The sequence below is a fragment of the Cervus canadensis genome, chromosome 1, assembly GCF_019320065.1.
Source record: "Cervus canadensis isolate Bull #8, Minnesota chromosome 1, ASM1932006v1, whole genome shotgun sequence".
Classification (NCBI taxonomy): domain Eukaryota; kingdom Metazoa; phylum Chordata; class Mammalia; order Artiodactyla; family Cervidae; genus Cervus; species Cervus canadensis.
The window spans coordinates 39,889,570-39,905,878 of record NC_057386.1 but is presented as its reverse complement, the minus strand read 5'-3'; the positions used below and the strand labels follow the sequence as shown (position 1 = coordinate 39,905,878).

General features: G+C 49.1%; 1 protein-coding gene across 2 annotated transcripts; it reads left to right on the top strand.

Moving 5' to 3' along the window:
- The first annotated feature begins 1,778 nt into the window (after positions 1-1,778).
- On the top strand, positions 1,779-15,933 carry PIPOX (pipecolic acid and sarcosine oxidase). 2 transcript variants are annotated; one of them, XM_043479573.1, is made up of 8 exons: positions 1,779-1,968; positions 3,709-3,857; positions 11,438-11,651; positions 11,935-12,117; positions 12,691-12,843; positions 13,226-13,384; positions 13,971-14,046; positions 14,340-15,933. In XM_043479573.1, the coding sequence occupies exons 1-8, from the start codon at positions 1,855-1,857 to the stop codon at positions 14,468-14,470; spliced, it is 1,179 nt and encodes a 392-aa protein (XP_043335508.1). In that variant the 5' UTR covers positions 1,779-1,854; the 3' UTR covers positions 14,471-15,933. The 2 variants fall into 2 exon arrangements, with proteins under 2 accessions (XP_043335508.1, XP_043335582.1); XM_043479647.1 differs by lacking the exon at positions 14,340-15,933 and having other exon boundaries at positions 13,165-13,384; positions 13,971-14,047.
- Positions 15,934-16,309: the final 376 nt, after the last annotated feature.

Sequence of the window (16,309 nt, the reverse complement as noted above, 5' to 3'; positions counted from 1 at the left end):
GAGTCTGTGCTCTAGAGCCTGAGCACCCTCGAGCCCTCTTGAGAAGCACAGTGCCTTCTAGAGAAGAACAATAAGCCCCCACCTGGCAATTAGACAGGAGCCTCCACTCACCACAATTGCAGAAAGGCCTGAGCACAGCAATGAAGAGCCAGCATAGCCCAAAATAAATAAACAAAAAAAAAACAACTGTTTTATTCTATCTCATGATTTTGTAGGTCAGGAATTCAGATGGGTTTTGGCTAGATGAGTCTTATGCTCCACATGGCATTAATTGGGTCACTCAGTGGTATTTAGCTGGTGGCTAGGGTGGGCTGGAAGGTTCAAGATTGCTTCACTATTTTCTAAAGAAACTATTTATTTGTTTTTGGCTCTACTGGGTCTTTGTTGCTGCACATGGGCTTTCTCTAGTTGTGGTACACGGGCTTCTCATTGCGGTGGCTTCTCTTATTGCGAAGCACAGGCTCTAGAGCATGGGCTTAGTAGCTGTGTCTTACAGGCTTAGTTGCTCTGTGGCATGTGGGATCTTCCTGGACCAAGGATCAAACCAGTGTCCCCTGAGTTGACAAGGGGATTCTTAACCACTAGGCCAGCAAGCAAGTTCCAAGATAGCTTCGCTCTTATGTCTGTCTCTCCATGTAGTCTCAGGCCTCTCCATGTGGTCTCTCCAACAAGACGGTTGGACTAACATGGAGGATCCAAGAAGCTGCTTTTAAGGCCTGGGCCGGAAAGTGTCCCCATGTCACTTCCTCTATATCCTATGGGTCAAGCTGTCACAGAGCCTGTGATGGGAAGAGTGACCAAGAAGTGGGGGCATCTTTAATGTGCCAAAAGTGGGGATAAAAATATCAATATTTACATCTAGGGCTGTGAGGATTAAACTAGATAATGCATGCAGAGGCTGATGCACTGTGAAGTTAATGAAACTTCAACCACGGGGCTCCTTAATTGCACGATCTTTTCCAAGTCTTAGCAACTAATTTTGTATTCACAATTTTTCCTTTCCTTTTCTTCAAGAGTCCTCCTGAATTGTATAAGAACTAGGCCCTACACAGCCTGGCTGTGTCCCAAATGCATTTAGCATACTGCCTGGCACAGAGGGAGCCCTCACTCCAGGGCCCGTCATGTCCTAGTCTAGTGCCTGGTCCCCTTCTGTGTCTCGGGAGAAAGCTCCTCCTTTTACTCTGTCCTTTCCATTTGTTCAGGATCATTTCCCCTTCTCCTTTTTAAAAGACGCAAGTCAGACACACTGAGAATAATTTCATAATCACAAACCTGCCCTCCCAATTGGCCCCTGCGTCTACCCCCTAACCTCACCACCCACCAGGGAGGTGGGTCTTACCCTGGGCATCGTGCCAAGTTCTTACCTGGGCCCTCTAGAGTCTCCAAAGGAAATCAGGCTGGAGAGTGGGAAGACAGCAGGGGGAGGCAGCAGTCCCAGTGCCCGGCTTGGTCTAGGAGGCATTGAAATTCCAGGGCCGGAGTCCTGAGACAAAGATCGTAATGAGACAGGAAGGTGGCATAGGAAGGAGTCCATTTGCATGACAATAATTGAGCCAAGAATAGAAAGCTAGAGGGATGCAAGGGGTGAGGCTGGCAGCTGAGCCGGGCTAAACCTCACAAATTAGACTCCCCAGCTCTGCTTTGCAGGGGAGGCGGGGGCTGAGCCTGGTGCCAGGCTTTGGGGGTTGGGAGGAGCAGGGCGAAGGCCAGGGCCCAGGGGATTGTGGGAATGCTGACCAGGTTGGACTTTGCTTTACTCCTCCTCCTTGGGGCTGGAGCCTGCCTCCGCCGGCCCTCTCTGGTCTCTGAGGTCTCTGTGGTCTCTGAGGCTGTAGGGCTAATTCAGCAGGCAGGATGGCTGCTCAGAGGGAGCTCTATGACGCCGTTGTGATCGGGGCAGGCATCCAGGGCTGCTTCACAGCATACCACCTGGCCAAACACAGCAAGAAAGTCCTTCTGCTGGAGCAGGTACTGTGTCCCCTCTGCACGCCTGACCTCAGGGACGGTCCCTTTCTCCTCCCCTCCGCAACCCCTAGAGGGTTTTCTGGAGCCAGCAGGCAGTGGGGTTGAGGACCTGATCATCACAAATCAAAGGGCCTGGTCATCACAAATTCTGTGCAGTGTGAAGCTTAGCTGTCTGGTGTGTTTCATGACAATGCAAAGACAGTTCCACCCTCCCTAAGACCCGCTTTGGGTTTCTAGGCACATTTCCTCCTTTTGCTGCCTCCCAGATCCTGTCCTTGACCAAGAAGTGCCCCAGGCCCCATTCTCTACCTTCTACCTACCCAGGATCCTCTGTGCCAAAATGGCTGCTCTGACCCAGAAAAGTAATCAGTCCTTCTTTGAGTAGCCTTAAGTACAGGTAATTCTGCCTGGAGTCTAAGGCTGATTAGCCCGCCTAGGAGGTAGGATTCGTCCTGGCATATTTCTGGCCCCTCACCCTGCAACCCAGCAGAGGCTTCTGTTTTCTTCTGTCACCTCTGGATAATAGCAGTCTCCTTGTTTGATACACAGGGAATGAAACTTGGATTTGTTTTTTTTCCTTATAGAAAAGTGACTCCATGAAGTGCAAGTAAATGGCCACTGCACATGTAGGTAGGCCCTGTATATCCACAGGGTCCTTCCCAGGGCAGGTCTGTTGTAGGAAGGGGGAGGCCCCCTACAGGGCCCAAAGAGCGGGCTCTTGTCTAACAATCGGAAAAGAATTGTCCGAGGAGACACATGTGCTGACAGAGCAAGAGATTTTATTGGGAAGGGCACCCGGGTGGAGAGCAGGAGGGTAAGGGAACCCAGGAGAACTGCTCTGCCGCGTGGCTCACAGTCTTGGGTTTTATGGTGATGGGATTAGTTTCCGGGTGGTCTTTGGCCAATCATTCTCATTCAGAGTCTTTCCTGGTGGCGCACGCATCGCTCAGCCAAGATGGATGCTAGCGAGAGGGATTCTGGGAAGTGGACGGACACGCGGTGTCTCCTTTTGACCTTTCCCGAACTCTTCCGGTTGGTGGTGGCTTATTAGTTCCGTATTACTTATCAGGACCTCCTGTCATAAAACAACTACATGCAAATGGTTACTATGGTGCCTGGCCAGGGTGGGCGGTTTCAATCAGTGTGCTTCCCTTAACAGGTCCACCCAGCCCACCTCCCCAAGGTTTCTACCCTCCCATTCTACCTGCATCTATCCAGGCTGCTTTTGGTTTACTCTTCTTGGTAATGAGCTGGATTGGATGGAAGCCTTTTTCATTTCTCCATCAGTTTTCTCAAAGCCTGAGGGATTCCTTGTCCAACCTCGAAGGAAACACTCCATCTCTTGTTAAATCCCAAGACAGATCCCTTGTCCTGAGCAATCTGAACTACAGAGAAAGAGTCAGCATCAGTTTCCTTGTCCACAAAATGAGGAGCCTAGACTAGAAAGATCTCGAAGCGTCTTTGTAATTCTACTGCTCCAGGAGTCTAAATGGAGGTTCCAACAGGATGCCTGAAGACTAACTCACAGAGGGACTTTGGGATGCGAATGATGTTAGCAAAAAGGAGGCATGAGTTAGAGCTACTGAAGAACTTCTTTTCTGAAGCCAAGTCAGTACTTGGCCATAAAGGGAGACTGTACAGAAATATTTGAAGAATAAGTGCTCCTCGTTGACAGCACAGGATGAGCTGGCTCCTAAAGGGGAGGGGTGTCAGCTGCAGCTGTCTCTTCTTCTCCATCTCCAGTTCTTTCTCCCGCACTCCCGAGGAAGCTCCCATGGGCAGAGCCGGATCATCCGAAGGGCGTACCCGGAAGATTTCTACACCCAGATGATGGCTGAGTGTTACCCGATATGGGCCCAGTTGGAGCATGAGGCGGGAACCCAATTATACAGGTGGGGTTGGTGGGGGAGAATTCTTTGAACCCTGGGGCTTGGCACCTGGGGGTGCTTTTACCATGAGAGGGAGTGGTGCCAGGAACACTTTTGATGTACAACGAGGGACACACAGGGTCTCGGAGGTGTTGGACACATGGAAGCATTCTGCTTGCTGTCATCATGATCACCCCACAGGTCCAGCTGGTCCAGCCAGGCTCCGAGTTCCAGGGCTGGGTTCAGACCATGTGTCCAAGGCTTGCAGAGGTTGTTTGGGGAAAGCTGCTGGAAAGACATTGGGCAGATGCCCAGAGCTAGAGTGTGTATCTACACTTCCGTGGAGCTGACAGAAACTCTGTCGGGGCAGGGATTGAAATAGAGGAGAACTCTGCTTGATTGTTTTTAATTAAAGAACTAATGATTTATTCGGCTGTGTTGGGTCTTAGTTGTGTCATACGGGATCTTGCATTGCTCATTGCGGCACGTGGACTCTCTAGTTGAGGCACGTAGGCTCAGCAGTTGTGGTGCATGGATTTAGTTGCTCCCTGGCATGTGGGATCTTAGTTCCTCAACCAGGGATCAAACTCGCGTCCCCGGGATTGCAAGGCAGATTCTCAACCGCTGGACCACCAGGGAAGTCCCTTTGCTTGATTCTTTATATTTCGACTAGTATCACAACCCTTCATGCTGGGTCCTCACCCCCAGAACAACCCATATAAATCCATTTCATTTTTCTCTGCATACCTCCTCCCACGGGAACAAATGGCGATGCTCCTTAGGCTGCACTGCTTGCCAGGGAGGGAGCCTGCAGCTATTCCCCTGTTGCTCCCATGTCTTATCTGACCCTTAAGATCCGTGCCCCCAACCACGACCTTTCAAATACTCATAGGGAAGAAGGCAGACAACCCAGGAGGCAAAGAGAAGTTTTACCACCCATCGCATCATCCTCCCACCTTCTCTATGGCTCTTAACTGAACTTCCTGCAGAACCACTGCTCTACCCTACAGGGTGGCAGTTATTTTAATGGCCAGGAACCAAGAGGTTACTGTTCTGTTGCAAAAACACCATTAACTTAAGAACAAAGTGAAATCCATTATGCAAATACAGCTAGGGCAGCTAATTACAGATTGATTCCAGAGGCAGCTAATGCACCCAGCACCCAAATAAAGGAGCATGTCTTGCTGAGGGGTGGCCTGGCAAAGGGACCCCCCTCTCTGTCAGCCATCTGTGAATACTGCTGAGTATCTTGTGCTGAAAGACCTGCTGAGGCCTTGGAGGGCACACTTCATCCCAGAAGACAAGGAGGCAACTGAGAGATGTTTGGAAAGTGGAATCTTTCAGAGGGGAGACAACTCTGGAGTCAGACAGGCTTGAATTTGACTTTGTGCTCTACCTCTTACCAGCTGTGTGACCTTGAAAAATTTCTGTACCTCTCTGCACCTCATTTTCTCTTCTAGGGCTTTGTGAGGATTGAAGGAGACCCTTACGAAATACTTGGCCCTATGCCTAGCACCTTTGAACATATGGCATTTCCTTCCAGTTATTCTGGGTCAGCTGCATCCTATCTTCATTGAGCAAGGGGGGAAGAAATGCAGGAGGAGGCAGATGGGATTGCAGGAAGCATGGACGTCAAGGGGAAGGGCTGCTGGAGAGAGGGAAAGGGGCCCTTGGATAGGAGACTCATGATCTCACAATCCTTCTCTTTGGCAGGAAAGCAGGAATTTGGAAGGGCTTTGGAATAAGGTAGGCCTGGCTCTAGATATCAGCTCACTCTGACGTATTTAGCTGTGCGGTTTGGAGCAAGCTGTCTAACCCTGTGAGACTCAGTTTTCTCATCTGCAAAATAGGGGTAATAATATCTATTTCCTGGGTCTGTTGTGAGGATAAGTATGTAAAGGGTTTAGAATGGTACCTGACAAATCACCATCATCATCATCATCACTGCATGTTTTAGTACTTATGATAAGAAGCTGGGACTTCCCTGGGGGTCCAATGGCTAAGACTCTGTGCACTCCCAATGCAGGGGACACAGGTTTGATTCCTCATCAGGGAAGATCTTGCATGCTGTTCAACCAGAAAAAAATAAAAAGGAAACTAAGGTTGTTCTAAAAGTACTTGATCCATGTTAACTCGTTTAATTCTCCCCACAAAGTTATGAGAAGGTTGCTACTGACCAGTCAAGATCTTAACCAGTAGTGCACTTCACAGAATTACTCAGCTTTTAGTCTAGAGCAGAGTTTGGCAAACTTTCTGTGAATGGCCATATAGTAAGTTTTACAGGCATTGCAGGCCATATGGTCTCTGTTGCAGCAATTCAATTCTGCCAGTTACTCAACTCTGCCATTGTGAAAGCAGCCACGAATAAAGTTAAAATGAAAGTCACTAAGAGCTGTCTGACTCTTTGTGACCCCACATAGTCTGCCAGGCTCCTCTGTAGGTGGAATTCTCCAGGCAAGAATACCAGAGTGGGTTGCCATTCCCTTCTCCAGGGGATCTTCCCGATCCAGGATCGAACCCGGGTTTCCTGCATTTCAGGCTGATTCTCTACCATCTGAGCCACCATAAAATGAAAACAAATGGCCATGGCTGGGTTCCAATAAAACTTTATTTATGGACACTGAAACTTCACATAATTTTCATCTCATGAAATATTCTTTTGCTTTTCATCAACCATTGAAAAACATAAAAACCAACTTGGCTGTGGGACAGGCAAAAACAGGTGGCAGACCTGATACAGTCCCTGGGTCATATCTTGCTGGCTCCTGATTTAGGGGGTGACAGAGGATGAGATGGTTGGATGGCATCACCGACTCAAAGGATAAGAGTTTGAGGAAGCTCAGGGAGTTGAAAGGAAGCCTGTTGTACTGCAGTCCATAGGGTCACAAAGAGTCAGACATGACTGAGCGACTGAATTGATAGATTGATTGATTTAGGAAATAGCACAGACTGGTTCCCTTGTCCATCTCTTGTCTCCATACAAGTTTGTGCCTCAATTATCCCAGGTCAGAAAGCTGCTATGTGTGTGTGCATGTGCTCAGTTCCTCAGATGTGTCTGACTCTTTGTGAGCCCACAGACTGTAGGTTCCTCTGTCCATGGGATTTCCCAGGCAAGAGTATTGGAGTAGGTTGCCAGTTCCTTCTCCAGGGGATCTTCCTGACCCAGGGATCGAACCTGGGTCTCCTGCTTTGGCAGGCAGATTCTTTACCAGTGAGCCACGTGTGAGGCCCAGGACATATCCTAGCCCTCTTAAAAGACTATCGCCCCGCTTTCCCCCCAGAAAGACTCTCCCTATGCTTTGAAGCCCCACTTAACAGAAAATGAAGAGTAAAGTGAATGTTCTTTGAAAAATCTTTAAAGTTCTGTATAGTGCTAGGTTTTATTATTGTGTTGTTATTATTAACAATTCCTTCCTTATGGCCAACCTAATTTACTCAGGCAGTCTAGTTTATTTAGTTCTTTTACTCGGAGCCACGGAACAGATACTTCCCATTCCAGTTCCTTGAGCTTTTGTTCCTAATTCTGATTTTCTAAATGATTCATCAGCTGTGTGGTTCTTACTCTCCTAAGCTCTTCTTGAAGAACCAGCACAATATCGTAATTGAACTGATAGATACAAACATATTTACTTAATGATATTTGATGATGATTAAAAAAAAAAGCCTTCAGGAGTTGATAGTTAAGGTGGCTGTCCAATTCTTCTCATTCTGTTCTGCTGCTTCCAGTGACAGTGGCATCCTGAATATGGGTGGGCTCTGGATATTTGCATATATTCCGGGAACAGACAATGACACATGTGTCAGATCACAAGGTCTGAGTCTTTTGTGATGTGTACAGCCAGGATGCTGATACCCAGAGCAAATCCCAGCTCTGTGGCCCATCTCTTTCCTGCCCCCGCCTTCTCCCTTTGAGTCCTACTATCTAGCTCCTGACCCGGGCTGCCCCTGCTTAGCTGACAATATCAGACAAGATCACAGCCGTAGGCAGTACAGCTGCTGGCAGAACCTGGTGGCCCCCTCCGCAGCTGCGGCTTCCTGTGTCTGCGAAGTGTCTGGCTTGTCAGCCACATCCCCTCCCTGGAGCAGTCTTTGTTAACCAATTCCACCTCGGCCCACTGAGCTGAAGATGAAACACCAGGAGCTCCTCGAAAACCAACAAAGACAGCAGCCATTACCAAGTCTTATCGGAGTCCCTTCCCCAAGGTGACTCTCAGAGCTGGCTTGCCTGGCACTTTTCACCCGGAGAGGGGGAAGCTGGAGCTTGGAATGGGAGATGGCAGAAGCAGGAAGACCTGTCTGCCCCTCCCAGTTCCTCCCAGCTCCATCCTGCCTCCTGTCCTATTGTAGTAACTGGTAAAAATCCCTCATCACCAACTCCCTCCATCACGTCTAAGGCTTTAATAGGGCCACAGAGAAGTCAAGGGCCTCGCTGGTGGCTCAAACAGTAAAGAATCTGCCTGCAATGGGGGAGACCCAGGGTTGATCCCTGGGTCAGGAAGATCCCCTGGAGAAGGGAATGGCTACCCACTCCAGTATTCTTGCCTGGAGAATTCCATGGGCAGATCCTGGCAGGTCACAGTCCATGGAGTCACAAAGATTCAGACATGATTGAGCAATTAACACACACACACACAGAAGTCAACAAGGTTGCTGGGAGGATCTCTTCCTAGCACTGGATTCAGCTAGGGTTGGAAGGAAGGCACAGTTTAGCACCAAATTCTCAGCACTCAGTTGATGGTGTCCTGCGACTTAGGAGCTGAACTGTTTTCAGGGTTCCCTGCACCCAGCCTCACTTCAAGGTGCTGTCTTTCTAGACCAGCCCTGACTACTCATTTCCTGGTCTTTTTTTTTTTTTTTGCCTGTGAAATCTTTGTCCCTTCTCACCCTCTTCCTCCCCAAACTTGGTAGCCGGGATCTGAGCAGAAAAAGAGGAAAGGGAGGCCCAGAGCATGGGGGTGAGAAATTGATGCAGAATGAGCGGACTGTTTATTGGGATCTAGGAAAAGCCATTAAGAAAATAAGCACTTAAATGATTTTCAATCTGCCCGTGGAAGTCATCTATCTTCATACTGGGGGAGAAAAAGCCCGTTCTCCAATCCTGGTTTTGATTGACTGATTTCCAATTCTCTAAACATTTCCCACAGGAGACTCTCACCTATCTCCCATAATGACAGGCCTTTGCATTTCCAGGCAGTGTTTTACATTTATTTCCGATTTGCTCATAATGGTCAAAAAATCTCTCTCCAATCCAAGGCATTTCTCCAGCAGTGCATGGTTTCCCTCGGGCCAAATAGCTCAGCTGTGATCCACGGAAAATGAGAATTTCCCAAACGCATCTTCGGACTAGGGGAGGGTCCGGCACCACAAATTCAGACGGAAAATTTCCCACTGTTAGATCAATATCTGAGCTAAGAAATAAATGCCACAGGGGCAGAGAGCTGGAGCAAAATGATTACAATCGGCACAATTACATTCACCGGCAGAATCAGTGCGCTGATTACTCCTAGGAATGGGGTGCTCCCGCTTCAGCCACCACAGGACGGCGTGGGAATTAGAACATCACTCAGCATTTCATAATTTGACAGATTTGCCCGTTGTCTTGGCATGAGTTCATTTGCTCCGTGCAGTACATTCCTGTAAGAGGAGTTCTTATTTCAAGGAAGGAAGGAAGGAAAGAAGAAAGGAAGGCAAGAAGGGAGGAAGAAGAGGAGGGTAGAATGAAGGAAAAGTAAATCTCAGAGTATACGAGAGACCAAGGCTGCTACGTTGCAGGCAGAGGTTAACATATGCTGCTCGGGAATTTCCGGGTCAGGGATCTGATATTATGACTGCTCAGGAGAGAATGAAGCCAGGACTCAAGCAGAATTGTAGCCAGCCACAACCTCACGGGGTACAAAGGGCTCAAGAACGTATGCTTGGGTGACTTCCTTTTCTTGTTGACCAAGGAGTTTACTAGGTGAGTTTTCATTACCTGAAACCCAATCTCAAGTCCTTCTGGGGCCACAGGAAAAGGACTGCCTGCTGACAGGTGGGGATTTCTACAGCATCTTTCCTCTGCCGAGCTTTGAAGAGGCAAAGGCGCTCAGCGCTTTCTCATCAGTGGTGGATGCTGAGTAGGCGGGGGCCATGGCAAATGGATTGGGCACGCTGCGAGGCTCTGTGTACTGACACCGGCCCCAGGGCCCGCTGTGTTCCTACCCCCTCCCAATCTTCTCTTTAATCCCCCCAACCAGATAATGTGGGATTTGGAAGCATGTAATATCCATGAGACTCCATTATAGGCTATTACGAGCTTTATATACAGTACCTGGGGGATGTGTCAGGCTGATGCTTGTCATTGTGGCTGCTGGGACTGAGAGGGACTACAGGAGTGGTCCCAAGGGCCAAAGTGACCCTTCTATTGTTTTTATCAGTTCCCACAAAAAGGCAGCTCTGATCTCTGGTGACATAGAGGTGGAAAGCATTAAACAGAAATGGCTTTCACTCAGAGTAAGAAGCATACAGGGATGTACAGGGAGAAACAAAATCACCGAATCACTGAATTGATTCCTGGAGTCCTAAGAGGCTATCTACTGGGGTTTCTGCATGAGGGCACTGTTGGCATTTGGATGGGATTTTCCTGAACATTCCAGGTTTAATATCCCTGGCCCCTGCCCACCAAATGTGAGTGGCAACCCCCAGGTATTGTGACAAGCAAAAAAAAAACAATGACCCAGGCCATTTCTACACCCTCTCTGATGTGAAACCTCCGATAGTCCAACAGTCATGCATTACAGAGGAGGAATCTGGGGGTTGGCTCACCGAGCAATCAGAGCAAGGTCACAGAGAAGATGCCAGGACTGGACCTAGAGCCAGAACTCCCAACTTAGGACCCTTTCCACAAAACAAGCAGTCTGAGAAGGAACCAAGAGATAGACACACAGGAAGGGATAAAACATGATCTGCCAAAACATAAAAAAATAAAAAAAAACCCCACCATGATCCGTCACAGAAAAGGGATGGGGAAAAGAAGCAGCAAGGGGTTGGGGGAGGGAAAAGAGATAAAGTTGTTGTTCAGTCGCTCAGTTGTATCCAACTCTTTGAGACCCCATGGACTGCAGCACACCAGGCTTCCCTGTCCCTCACCATCTCCCAAAGCTTGCTCAAACTCAAGTCCATTGAGTCGGTGATGCCATCCAATCATCTCATCCTCTGTTGTCCCCTTGATCTCTGAAGAACAGAGGTCAAAACAATGAGTAGGGTCAGGGAACTGGAGGGAGGGGAAGAAATCTTATCAAATTCTTTCAAGCTTTACCACTTTCTAGGTGTGGCATAAAAGAGGACTTAGGATCTCTGTCCTCAAGGGCAGGGTGGATCCTGAGGAGGGAAGATGGAGGGACAAGCAAACCAATAGTGACAGCCAAGGGCAGACTGAGGGATGGGCTGGATACCAGCTCAACAACACTGGGACTCTTACAACAGAACAGAGATGTCTCTGCCTGTTTTCTGAATGTGAGGCCAGGACTTCCCTTGATACCTGGCCCCGGACCCTTGCTGAAGAATGACAGAGAAAGAAGGGCCCAGACACAAACTCTCACATAGGGGTCTTTTTTTCTTTTTAACAGGCAGACTGGACTACTGCTGCTGGGAATGAAGGAGAATCCAGAATTAAAGATAATTCAGGCTACTTTGTCGAGGCAGGGAGTGGAGCACCAGTGTCTTTCATCTGAGGAACTGAAGCAACGTTTCCCCAATATTCGGTTGGCCAGGGGAGAAGTGGGGCTCTTGGAGGCCTCCGGAGGAGTTCTCTATGCCGACAAGGCGCTCAGAGCCCTCCAGGTGACACGGTGCATCGCTAGGGGCCACGCAGCTCCTGCTTGGGGCATCCTGGGTCCCCATCGGCCATCCCTTGACCCCCGGCTGGATGAGAGCCTTTGCCCAGCTGGTTCTAGTCTTAACTGTGGGGGCAGGGCGATTTTAGATACCCTATTAGACCTGGACAATATGGGTGTGGAGGTCTAGAGTCTGCCCTCTCTTTTCTGCTCTCAGTGAAGGATTCTTTGTCCACGAGAGTGAGCCACATATAAAACTGATTCTTCCTTCCCTGTTCCTGCCCTTTCAGGATGCAATTCGACAGCTAGGTGGCATAGTGCATGATGGAGAGAAGGTAGTGGAGATAAGACCAGGGCTACCAGTCATGGTGAAAACTACCTCCAGTAGCTACCAAGCCAAGAGCTTGATCATCACAGCAGGTCCTTGGACCAACCGGCTCCTCCGTCCCTTGGGAGCTGAGCTACCTCTCCAGGTAAGGGGAACTGGAAGCCTGGGAGGTCGTGCTTAAGAAAAGTTGGACTTAGACGGACTTGAGCTTGAATCTTCCACCTGCCACTTGTTAGTGGATGACTTTGGGCAAGTTCATTCACCTCACTGAACCTCAATTTTATAACCTGTAAAATGGGGACTAGGGCTGTCAGAGAATTAAATTAAATGATATATATAAAGGCCTTGGGACTTCCCAGGTGGCGCAGTGGTAAGGAATCAGACTACCAATGCAGGAGACTTAGGAGATGTGGGTTCGATCCCTGGGTCGGGAAGATTCCCTAGGGAAGAAAATGGCAACCCACTCCAGTATTCTTGCCTGGAAAATCCCATGGACAGAGAATCCTGGAGGGCTATGGTCCATGAGGTCGCAAAGAGTTGGACATGACTGAAACAACTTAGCATGCACGCACACAACATAATATAACATGTAAATGACATGAGTACTGAGTGAAACAAAGATGGGTGAGTTGAGCAGGGCATCTGGGCTTATATTAAAGAGCTGCAGGACTCCAGAATGCTCTCCTTTTCATTTCCCACTTTCTCTTCCTGCTCCAAGACCCTGCGGATCAACGTGTGTTACTGGAGAGAGAAGGTTCCTGGAAGCTACAGCGTGTCCCAGGCCTTTCCTTGTTTCATGGGCCTGGGCTCCAGCCTGGCTCCTCACCACATCTACGGGCTGCCCTCCAGAGAGTACCCAGGGCTGATGAAGGTGAGCAGAGAGGCCCAGAGCAGGCTAACAGCAGCCCATGCAGATCTGGGGTGGCTACCCTAACTTCCCTCTCAATGAGCTCCCTCAGACCCCAGTGAGCAGCAGCAGGAACCGACTTCACTATTCAGCATGTGCCACACAAGACTCTCAGCTGTCCTGGGGCCCAGCAACGGGAGCCCTTCCTTTGCGAACAGAGGGTTAGCGGGGGAACAGACATCTAGGACCTTGTGCGGCAACAAAAAGCATCTGACAGGACTGGGGAAGGCTGGGGTGATGGCTGGGGTGCCTCCTATGTACAATCTGCCCCCCATCTCCTGCCAGGCTGGGGGTGGCGTGCAGGAAGCCGGCCCTCCCAGCTCACACCGCTCTGATTGGGAGCCAGGTCTGCTATCACCACGGCAACAATGCAGATCCCGAGGAGCGGGACTGCCCGGCAGCTTTCTCAGACATCCAAGATGTCCACATCCTGAGCGGTTTTGTCAGAGATCACTTACCTGACCTGCAGCCTGAGCCTGCTGTGATGGAGCACTGCATGTACACGGTAAGTGTGTGAGCAGCTGGGCCAGGCCCTCCCGCGGCCTTGGGAGCAGGGTGATGGGGCAGACCGGCCTTGCGCGGCTTGGGCCAGACTCCGCCTGACCCCTGACATAGAATGCGACTTGAAACAAATGAGCTCATTTCTGAGGGTCGGCTCACCTCCACCCGAGAGGGCCCATTAGAGGTTATTCATATTCCTTTTCATTAGGAAACTAGGCTTATGTCTGGCAGTCCTTCACTATGTTTCCCAGAAGAACTCTAAAAGAGTTTTTGGCAAGATGTTCTAGTTGAGCAGGCCTTGGGGACAAAGAGAAGAGACAGATGTCACCAGGGCCCGAGGCATCTTGGCTGAAGTTAGTTTACATACATTAACTGAGCACCTACTGTGTTCATAGCTCTGTAGAGAAGAGACAGATGGACAAATGAGAAAGACAGGCATACCCCAGGGCACTGGCATGCAGAAAGCATGCCTGGGTCCTGTTCCCATTCTTTCTGGAAAGAAATCCAGCCGAGTCTCCTCCCTTCTGAGCCTGCAGCTCTTCTTCCTTCCTCTATCCTCAAAGGACACAGGTGTGATTGTTTCTTTCTAGAACACCCCCGATGGGCACTTCGTTCTTGATAGACACCCAAAGTACGACAACATCATCATTGGTGCTGGATTCTCTGGTGAGCCTGAGCGAGGGAAGATGGGGTGCCTTAAAGCTGACCTCAGTGCCAGGCAGAATGGTGTTTTTCATGCTTTAAGCTGATAGAGAAGGGCCAAAGTACAGATTGTGAGTGTATAAGGGGGCTGAGCGGGGCTATCAGAGAATAAGGGGTGCTCATGGTGGGAGGCAACTTCTGCCTTTGGGGTGTGACCGGTGGGAAGGTTAGTCCTATCTGGGGACCATGTAGGGGACTTCCAGGGAGCCCAGCCCCCGTGTATGAGGATGTCTGACCACCTGTTCTCCTTTCCCTAGGGCATGGTTTCAAGTTGTCCCCTGTTGTGGGGAAGATCCTGTATGAATTAAGCATGAAATTAACGCCATCCTATGACTTGACACCTTTTCGAATCAGCCGCTTTCCCAGCCTGGGCAAAGCCCACCTTTGACCCCTGGCCAGACGCTTCCCTTCTGTGCCCAGGAGCTGGAAATAAAGCTGAGAAAGACATCTAAGAGGAAGAAAGTGGCTGTGGGAGGTTATCCTTTTCTCCTGCCTCTCTTCAGTCCCCCATAAACACCAGCTGATTGAATGTACCTTCTTTCTCTGGCCAGCTCCCCAATCACACACCACTTTTTTGCTTCAGTTCAATCAGATATTCCATAATCACAGAGTGGCAAGGACCTTGGAGGTGGATGTCTCAGTAAGGAAGGGGCATAAGGACCGGCTCAGGAGACCAAAGCAACTGTTAAAATTCTCTTCACTGGGGAATTTGTTGAATTTTGGATAGATCTGATGAAAGTTGCCTAGGGGAGGGTAAGCAAGATGGTCTGTAGACCATTCATGCCCTTGGAGTTCCTTTTCATAAAACTAGAGCCATCCTCTATCACGAACCCCCACAAAATGCGGCTCGTCGTGGGTGCACAGTAAATGTTTGTTGAAAAAAAAAATGTGTTGAACAAACAGATAAGTAAATGACTGCCTTGCATGAAAGCCTGTGGTGGGCTTTATTTTCCATGTGACCTTATTTCTTACAGAATTTAATTGTCTGAATTAGCACCACAGAATCCATTACCCCAGGACTCCTTAGGGTCTTTATCCCCTCAGCGCACCGCACCCTCTTTCTCTGGATTCTTTGTCTGGTTCTCATCCTCTCATAAAGACGCTCAGCTCCCCAGTCACTCATTAAGGTGTATTGTCAGGTCTTTATGAAGATGGAGCTGTTCTACCAGAAAGGAAGAGAGAGACACACTCGCTCAGAAACCCTGTTCAATGTTTGAATGTTAAATGTGCCATTTTATTATCATTAGGATTGCTCCCACTTAATGAAACGGCATTAACACCGAGTCGGCTGGCCTCCTTGCACTAATTGCTTTGGAAGGAAACAGGCTCATAACTGCCCCAGGGTGGGTGGGGGGGGTGAGAGGTGTAAACAGAGACCCAAGCAAGGCTGAGCACATTCAGATGAAACCAAAGCAGGAGGATCTCCAGACAAGGGCCCCTTGGACCCAAAAGAATAGGAGTTAAAGTGCTCTGGGGAGAAAAAAAGAAAACAAAACTGGGACTGGGTGAGGTGGAAATGTTCAGAGGAATCCCTGAGGGGGGAGGAGTGGGGAATGAGAATAAGAGTAAAAATATTCTCAAAGGAAAAACAACATAGAGGAAAGTACTCTTCAATTGCCCTATAGGCCTGGGCACATGGATTAATTCTGATTTCTCCTGGGAATTATAAAAGCTAGCCAGTTCTGTCAACACTTTTCCAACCCTGCTTTTTGGGTGCTATCACTTGGTTCCCTGAACCACAGCCTCTGTAAAGGAGGGGACGATAATCATATCTGTAAAATGGGAATGCTATTACATCTTGTGGATCAACCTTGAAGACATAATGCTGAATAAAATAATCCAGACATAAAAGGACAAGTAGCGTATGATTCCACTTGTGCGAGCTACTTGTGTGTGTGTGTGTGTGTGTGCGCGCGCGCAGGGGTGTGTACGCGCTCAGTCGCTTCAGTCATGTCTGACTCTTTGCGACCCTATGGACTGTAGCCCTCCAGGCTCCACTGTCCATGGGATTGTCCACGCAAGAATACTGGAGTGGGTTGCCATGCCCTTCTTTAGGGGGTCTTCTCAACCCAGAGATCAAACCCACGTCTCTTGTGTCTCCTGCATTGGCACATGGGTTCTTTACCACTAGTACCTCTTGGGAGGCTTGTGAAATACTTAAAGTAGTCAAATTAACAGAAACAAAAGGTGGAATGGTGGTTGCCAGGGGCTGGAGAGAGGAATAAGG

Excerpts from the sequence above, each read along its gene's own strand:
- PIPOX (XM_043479573.1), top strand. The coding sequence starts at position 1,855 with ATGGCTGCTCAGAGGGAGCTCTATGACGCCGTTGTGATCGGGGCAGGC. Across the intron at positions 3,858-11,437 it reads GCGGGAACCCAATTATACAG|GCAGACTGGACTACTGCTGC; the intron begins GTGGGGTTGGTG and ends TCTTTTTAACAG. Across the intron at positions 13,385-13,970 it reads TGGAGCACTGCATGTACACG|AACACCCCCGATGGGCACTT; the intron begins GTAAGTGTGTGA and ends GTTTCTTTCTAG.